The 9,051-nt window shown below is 42.4% G+C and overlaps 1 protein-coding gene across 1 annotated transcript in view; it reads left to right on the top strand.

The window, feature by feature from the left end:
- Nucleotides 1–500: 500 nt before the first annotated feature.
- The window catches only part of SALL4 (spalt like transcription factor 4), a 59,361-nt gene continuing 50,810 nt past the window's right edge, over nucleotides 501–9,051 (top strand). The window contains exons 1-2 of the mRNA XM_073793109.1: nucleotides 501–685; nucleotides 5,111–8,426. Of these exons, the coding sequence (XP_073649210.1) occupies nucleotides 8,267–8,426 (160 nt within the window). The 5' untranslated portion in view covers nucleotides 501–685; nucleotides 5,111–8,266. The remainder of the gene's footprint in view (nucleotides 686–5,110; nucleotides 8,427–9,051) is intronic.

Genomic DNA, 9,051 nt, shown 5'->3' with positions numbered 1-9,051 from the left:
TATGTGATGAGAATTTAGGTTATTTACAGCTTTTGTCTGTCGTGCACTGTGCTGCTATGCACATGTGTGTACACATATTTGAGTGCCTGTTTTCAATCCTTTTGAGTATTGTACCTAGAAACAGAACTGCTGGATCACATAGTAATTCTATGCTTAGTTTTTGGGGAACCACCAAACTATTTTTCAGAGTGACTGAACCACTCTGCATTCCCACCAGGGATGCATATGAGTTTTCAATTTTTCCACATCCTTGTCAACACTTATTATTTTCCATTTTTATTTTTGTGTTTTGTTTTTGTGAAGACAGCTGTCCTACTGGGTATGAAGTGGTATCCCGTTGTGGTTTTCATTTCCATTTCCCTACTGACTAATGCTGTTGGGCATTTTTTCATGTGCTTGATGGCCATTTTGTATATCTTCTTTGGAAACATCCTTTGCCCATATTTGTCCTTTTGTTGTTGAATTGTAAGCGTTTTTTTTTTTTTTTTTTTTTGCAGTACGCGGGCCTCTCACCGTTGTGGCCTCTCCCGTTGCGGAGCACAGGCTCCGGATGCGCAGGCTCAGCAGCCATGGCTCACGGGCCCAGCCGCTCCACGGCATGTGGGATCTTCCCGGACCGGGGCACGAACCCGTGTCCCCTGCATCGGCAGGCGGACTCTCAACCACTGCGCCACCAGGAAAGCCCGTAAGTGTTTTTTTTTAAATATATTTTAGATACTAGACCTTTATCAGAAATAGGATTTGCAATTATTTTTTCCCATTCAGTGAGTTTTCTTTTTCTTTTCTTTTTTTTTTTTTATTTTACTATTTAACAATAAGGAAAATTTATTGTATCACATTAACAGAGTGTTCCAAGTTAAGATGGCTCAAAAATGACTAACTTAGGGCTTCCCTGGTGGCGCAGTGGTTGAGGGTCCGCCTGCCGATGCAGGGGACACGGGTTCGTGCCCCGGTCCGGGAAGATCCCACATGCCGTGGAGCGGCTGGGCCCATGAGCCATGGCCGCTGAGCCTGCGCGTCTGGAGCCTGTGCTCCGCAACGGGAGAAGCCACAACAGTGAGAGGCCCGCGTACCGCAAAAAAAAAAAAAAAAAGACTAATTTAGTATCTGAACAATGGATTAAAGATCCAGGTTTCCCTTCTCTTTCCATTCTGACGTCATATGTGTCTACTCTGCTCTTGGTGGCTCACCTCACGATTGCCCAGTGTTCTAGAGCCACCCTTGTTCTAGAAATCACATGCAAACATGATGATGTCTAGAAGAAATATATTTCTTTTGTGAGTCTCTGAGCAAGAATCTCTGTTACAGAAGCACCCATTCCCAGCAGAAGTCACCTCATCCCTCCTTAGGCAGGACTTCATGACATGCCCAGGCCTAAACTAGTCACGGAGGAGGCCGTCAGGACTTGGAGTTGTCTTTTTCTAGATGCTGTCCTTTGATGCGCAAAGCTTTACATTTTGATGGCGTCCAAATTTATTCTGTCTTTTGTTGTCCATGCTTTTTGTGTCACGTGTAAGAATCCATTGTCAAATCCAAGGTCATGTTTTCTCCCACAATTGTTGGGGTTTTAGCTTCTGTGTTTAGGTCACTGCGTCATTTTGAGTTAATTTTTGTATGTGGTGTGAGGGAAAGGTCCATCTGTTTGGATATAGATTGCCAGATGTCCCAGCACAGATACTAAATTTTGTGGATACTCTTCAGGTGTGATTTTCAAAGGCACCTCTGAAGCCTGCAAAGGTTGAAGGACACCTCCTCCTGTGCTCTATGATTCACAATCCCATTCTCCCCCACTACAGGTCGTGACCTTTGCAGGCCACTTCACTTCAGAGCCTCCATTGCCTTAGCTATGAAAGGGAATTATACTAATAGCATATTCCTCCTGGGATTTCCTGGAGCCCCCAATAAGAGTAGGTGCAAAGTGCTTGGTGTGATAACTGAGACATGTTGGACAAAGATAGATAATTATTACTCATTCTTAGTATTAATAATTACATTATCAATAATTATATTATAACTATTGTTTAATTCCTACCACTGTTATCAAGGTGATGTGTTGAAAGGACCTTTGTCCTTTGAAATTCCAAACGCTGTTGCCTGCTAGTAATATGGAGAAGAAGTCTGAATTATCTTCCTGAAGGGAACTTGCTGGTTTTTCTGGAATAATCTATTGAAATTACAAAATACAAGGTCAAAAAGAAAGAAGAGGTGAGGCATCACTTCTTCTTAGCTTCACATATGCTTCCTTGCCCTTCATGATACAAATGGAGACTTGGCCAAACCTGGTCCCCTCAACATTCCCTGCTGCCAGCTCTGCCGTCATCTTTAGATGTTCTGGAGAGCATGTTTGGGAAATAATATAAACCGTCAAACTTTCAGAGACAAACATGGGAGAAAATCTTCAGGATCTAGGTGTAGGCAAAGAGTTCTTAGACTTGACACCAAAAGCACAACCCATAAAAGGAAAAAATGATAAATTGGGCATCGTTAAAAGTAAAGGCTGGGCTTCCCTGGTGGCGCAGTGGTTGAGGGTCCGCCTGCCGATGCAGGGGACACGGGTTAGTGACCCGGTCCGGGAAGATCCCACATGCCGCGGAGCGGCTGGGCCCGTGAGCCATGGCCGCCGAGCCTGCGAGTCCGGAGCCTGTGCTCCGCAACGGGAGAGGCCACAACAGTGAGAGGCCTGCGTACCACAAAAAAAAAAAAAGGCTTTTGCTTTGTAAAAGACCTTATTCAGAGGATGAAAAGACAAGCTAGAGCCTGTAGAAAATATTTGCAAATCACATACCTGACAGTAGTATCCAATGTGAAGGCTCTCTGTGGTGGTGGAATATATAAGGAACTCTCAAAACTCAACACTAACATAAACATACCAGTTAGAAAATGGGCAGAAGACAGAGATTTCACCAAAGAGGATATACAGAGGACTAACATGCACATGAAAGATATTCAACATTTTTAGGTATCAGGAAAATGCAAAATAAGATCACAAGTAAATATCACTACTCACCTATGGGAATGGCCAAAAAAACAACAACAGCAAGGAAAAAAAACCACGTACCGAATGCCAGTGAGTGAGGAGAAACTAGTTCACCCATACGGTGCTGGTAGGAATGTCAGAAGTTACAGCCGCTTCAGAAAACTAGTTCGGCAGTTTCTTGAAAAACTAAACATGCAACCACAATATGTCCCAGCAAGGCACTCCTGGCATTTATCCCAGAGAAATGAAAACTTTTGTTCATACAAAAACCTGTACCTGAATGTTCATAGCCGCTTTATTCACTATAGGCCCAGATGTGCCTCAGCAGGTAAATGGTTAAACTGGTACATCCCTTCTGTGGAACAGGACCCAACACTGAAAGGAGCAAGCTCTTGATACAATCAACAACCTGGATGAACCTCCAGAGGATTATATGCATGAAAAAAGCCAATCTCAAAAGTTACATACTATATAATTCCATTTACTTCATGTCCTTGAAATGACAAGACTGTAGCAATGTAGAACAGATCAGAGGTTGCCTGGGGTTAAGGAGGTGGTCGCGGGAGTTTCCTGGTGGTCCAGTGGTTAAGAATCCGCCTTCCAATGCAGGGGACGCGGGTTTAATCACTGATTGGGGAACAAAGGTCCCACATGCCACGGGGCAACTAAGCCCACGCGCCACAACTACTGAACCTGCATGCTCTGGAGCCCACGAGCCACAACTAGAGAAGCCTGAGCGCCACAGCGAAGAGCCTGTGTGCCACAACGAAAAACAAAGATCCTGCATGCCACAACGAAGATCCCGCGTACTGCAGCTAAGACCCAATGCAACCAAATAAATAAATAAAAATAAAAGAAAAAAAAGGAGGGGGTCAGGCGGGAGGAAAGTGGGTGTGGCTATAAAACGACAACATACAGGATCCTTGTCAGAACAGATGGAAACGTTCTGTATCTCGACTGTATCAATGTCGACATCCTGGCTGTGATAATTATACTAAAATTTTGTAAGATGTTACCATTATGGGAAGTACTTGGGCTCTCTCTCTTTTTTTTTTTTTTTTTTTTTTTTTTTTTTTGTGGTACGCGGGCCTCTCACTGTTGCGGCCTCTCCCGTTGCGGAGCACAGTCTCCGGACGCACAGGCTCAGTGGCCATGGGTCACGGGCCCAGCCGCTCCGCGGCATGTGGGATCCTCCCGGACCGGGGCACGAACCCGTGTCCCTGGCATCGGCAGGCGGACTCTCAACCACTGTGCCGCCAGGGAAGCCCTGGGCTCTCTTTGTATTAATTCTTGCAACTGTATATGAATCTACACATATCTCAAAACTGAAAGTTTGTTTAAAAAACATAGAAAATATATAAATTTATATATATTTATATAAATATATACTACATAAATATATTTAAAAATACATATAGTAATGAATCTTATTGAATTGTGTTTATATGTCGAAAATGATCTAATATTGGCACTTTCGTATGGTTCAGCCTAATATTTTTTTTCCACTCAGCTGAACTGGTAGCATCCAAAACACGGTTTGGCAACTCACTTTTTCATTTCACTCCACCACGGATAGAATATTCCATATCAGTCCAAACACAGATGCCTCCAGCTGCAGAAATACAATGCCATGTTATAGGTGACCATAACTTATTTTGACAGTTTCCTCTAATGGACATTTTGGTTGTTTCCATTATTTAGCTTTTACATACAATGTTGTCATGTATTTCCTTGAACATATATCATTTGTCATGTGTTGAATAGAGGGTCTGTAGGATAAATTTCCAGCAGAATAATTACTAGGTCAAAGGATATGTACATCTTTTCTTTTAGTAAATGTTTCCAAATACACCCCCAAGGAGGTTGAACCGATGTTTACTCCCAGCTTCCCACCCACCAAGGCCATCTATGAGAGCCCACGGCCCCATGCTTTGCAAAGACAGTGTTATCAAACTTTCATATCTGCTAATCTGATAAATGAAAAAAAAAGATATCTCATAATAATTTATATTTGCATTTTTCTTATATGCCTAGGTCAAGAATCTTCTCTTATACAGCCTACTAACCTAATCCACAGAATTCATTTGCAATCTCCTGAAGGGATTTTGTTTTATATTTCTCTTTATCGCATAGAGTATTTGCATACAGTGGAAGATTAAGAAATACTTGAAGATTAATTGTCACACCTGGAGCCAAACTCCTACCCCCCTCTGAGCCTGCCCCTCACCTCCTGAGGCTACAAGGACAGAATGACAAAGAGAAATCAGAAATGTGCCTTAAGATGAATAGCAAATGGAACTGGACAGCAGGTGGGGTCAGATTCAGTAGAAAGCCAAGTGTTGCTTTGCCTAAATTTTCAGGGATATTTTTATAGGCTTCTGGGGCATTAGATTGAAGAACCCACAGAGTTTTGCACCAGCTAAAGAAAATACAGAATTCATAAATGGGTACAAAATGTATCATTATGCTAACCGGCACCTGCCACTGACCTGGAGTCTTTCAATCCCCCCAAGAGCAAAAGATTCTGTTCTTAACAAAATCGATAATTGCACATTTAATTTTTGAACATTTCAAAAATTAAATGTATATATATTATATGTGTATTATAGATAGATAGATAAATTTACAGAGCTGTTTATTACACCTGGTCATTTAACACAAACAATGAGACATTCACTGAAACGCTAACATTCATTGCAAAGGTATTTACATGAATTTACAAATGCCCTGGACCTCTCTTGATCTAGAAGAAAATAGCAGAAGCTTCTTATTTTGAAAAATGCGTGGAACTCAGGCTGATAAGAAACCTTTCATGCATTCATGAATGCTAACTAGGAAGATAGTTGCGAACATTCCAGATGTTTATTCCTTTCTCTCTCTCTCACCTCCCCCCCTTGCGTGCTCCTTGATAACCAAGATGGAACATGGAAAGCTCTTTTATGAAGCTGTCCCATTGTATGCTAAGTTATGGTGGGCTCCAGACTGATCCCCTGACAAAAGTCCTTTGTTTGGGGATTCCCTCTATAAACTGGGACTCAGTGAATTATGCTGCTTCTAGGAAGCTTTCCTCGGCTGATTATATTTACCTAAGCAAGCATTATTTTCTGTCTTGTTCTCTTCTTTTTCTCAAGCATAATTCAGATCTCAGGAAAGCATGAGAAATATAAGGCAATTGCTGGCAAGACAACGAGGTATTTCTGGCTCCTCTACTCTGAAAACGATTGAGGCGTTTTTCGTAACAAGCATGTGCCACTTTTTAAAAAATTGTATTTTTCGATAGAATGTTTCCCCTGAGTACTAGGTTTGTGGGCTACGAAGTAGATGAAACGTCCTGATTTGGACATATTTTCCTTGTCTGCTGTTTCTGTTCACTTTTAGTTTTACTTAGTGTTATTTCCACAGTTGAGGGGTGGGGAAAAGAAGCATGAAAACAGCTATTTCCTATTCATTATTTTAATCCTAGAATAAGATCTTTATTGTTTTTTAAATGAGATGGGGGGATGGTTTAAGAGGAGGATTACAAAGATTTTTATTTGGGGTACTCTCTTTAAAGAAAACTAGTGGGACCTTTAAGAAAAAAGGTCGAGTCACATAAAATGAGAGAAGCAAAGGACAAAATGGTAATAAAGGGGGGGGCATTGGGGGATGTGCGTGTTCCGTTAGGACGGGGTCGGTCTCTCTTCTTCCATGCAAAGCAGCCTTCTTTTCGTGAGAAACCAAGCCCCTGGGTTATTAGATTCACAATGAGTTCCCCAGATGTAGTTCCCAGGAGTAAGGATTCTCAGAGGAATAAAGAGAACCCTAGAGGCTTCTGTTTGTTTTGTTTTGTTCTTGTTTTAGTAAAGTTTTGGCAAGGTAATGCTTCCAAGTGGTTCAAAAATCACAAGAGTATAACAAACAGTGAAAAGTCTCTCTTAACTGCTGTTCTGCAGTCACCTGTTTGCCTTCTCAGAGTCAACCCCTTCTAGTTTATTTGGTGCGTTATAATATCGGGAGATGTATTGTGCGTGCATCAGCAAATATAAACATATATTCCTTTTCCAACTTTCCTTACACAGCGTTAACGTACCTTACAGATTGTTTGGCACTTTCTCCCATGGACGACACGTTGATCTTGGCCATTGTTTCATCTCAGTACACAGAGCGCTCATCAATCTTTTCTATGGCTGCATACTGTTCCACTGTAAATGTACCTTAACCTATTTAACCGTCCCCAATTGATGGGCGTTTAGGTCGCCTTTGATCTCTTGCTATTACAAACAGTGCTGCCTTGGCTCATCTTGATGGGACGTCATTTCACACATGTGTGAGTAATTCTGCAGGGGCGGCCCTCCAAGTGGAAATGGTGGGTCAAAGAGTTTGTTATTAGCCCGTGGGTGGAGAGGGAAGACTTGAGATGTTCGTTGTTATTTATAGGGCTAGGTTTTCATGCCTTCTTTTTTTCCCTACCTTAATATTTACATTTAGGTTACCCAAATAATACATGAACACGTTCTCCCTGTAGCTTAAACCAATAAACAAACAATCCAGAAGGATACATGGTAAAATGTGAAAGTCCCCTTTGAATTCTCAACGCCCTACCCTTCACCTCCACATTCTCCTTCTCAAAAGCAATTCCCCTTCTCAGAGTTAACCACTGTGAGATAGTGCACGTAATTCCAGACCTGTCTATGCGTTTACATTTCGATTCACATACCTATTTCTGTGTAGGTCCAGATAGATAGAATACACAAATAGGTGTTCATATGGGTATATATAAATAGAAAAGCTTACCATAGTGCTTGTGAAACTTTTACGTGCTGAAAACTCACCTATGGATTTTGTTAAAATGCAGGATCTGCGGGAATTCCCTGGCGGTGCAGTGGTTAGGACCCGGCGCTTTCACTGCTGGGCCGGGTTCAGTCCCTGGTCAGGGAACTAAGATCCTACAAGCTGCGTGGTGTAGCCAAAAAAGAGGGGGAAAAAAAAGGCAGGATCTAATTCAGTGTGTCTGGGGTGAGAGCTGAGCTTCCCCGTTTCTAACAGTCTCCTAGATGCTGCTGATACTGCTGAATTTGGGTATCTTTTTGGTTTTTATTTGTTTTGTTTTTCTATAAATGAAAGCATACCTACTTATTGTTTTGGAAGTCACATTTTTTCCTGGCCAGGCCATTTGGGAAGGTAACACGGTTAAGGCCTTGCGAACCTAATGAACGGTGTATACGTATTGATACTATCAACTTTTATGAAAGAAAACCCATTTTATTTATTTATTTATTTATTTTTGCGTTACGCAGGCCTCTCACTGCTATGGCCTCTCCCGTTGCGGAGCACAGGCTCCAGACGCGCAGGCCCAGTGGCCATGGCCCATGGGCCCAGCCGCTCCGCGGCATGTGGGATCCTCCCGGACCGGGGCACGAACCCGTGTCCCCCGCATCGGCAGGTGGACTCCCAACCACTGCGCCACCAGGTAAGCCCAGAAAACCCATTTTAATTGATTTTTCAACCTGGGAAGCCTCTGAGACCTTCCTAAATTGATTCCATTGAATTCCAAGCATCAGTGGTGGTAATAGAAGCAGTTTTGTTTTATTTTGTTTTGTTTTTTTTTTTTGAAGCAGTTTTCATTTGCTGATGAAAGTAAGCTTCAAATGACTTGAGAATTGTTTCTGATCGGTTCATTCTTGTATCTTGGCCCAGATAGTGTGTCTTTTGAGAATGCAACAGACACAAAGAGAGGAAATGCTAGTTTCTGGACATCATTCATGTCACTGGCCAAAACCACTTTCCACTGGGCATTTTAATTAGCATAGAGAAAACCAAAGAGGACCACAGAGTCTTTCTTCAACGAATAGACTCCTATGTCATTTCTCACCCATGCAAGGGAGAGGCGGATGGTTTGCATTTGGGAAGGTCACTGGAAGGTCGCTGCAGGATCTACAGTTGTTCTAGTTGCTTTAGCCGGAGGCCAGGGATCCCTCAGTCCTCTGCTCACCCCTGCTGTGCTCTATCGCCAAACCTCCATGCTACAATGCTACATCAGGAACCCATCCGTCTGCACCTCCATCGATCCCACCACTGTCTCAGCTATAGATTGG

Source organism: Tursiops truncatus, chromosome 15 (genome assembly GCF_011762595.2).
Source record: "Tursiops truncatus isolate mTurTru1 chromosome 15, mTurTru1.mat.Y, whole genome shotgun sequence".
NCBI classification, from domain to species: domain Eukaryota; kingdom Metazoa; phylum Chordata; class Mammalia; order Artiodactyla; family Delphinidae; genus Tursiops; species Tursiops truncatus.
The sequence above is the reverse complement of the archived record's forward strand: the minus strand, read 5'-3'. Positions and strand labels throughout refer to the sequence as shown.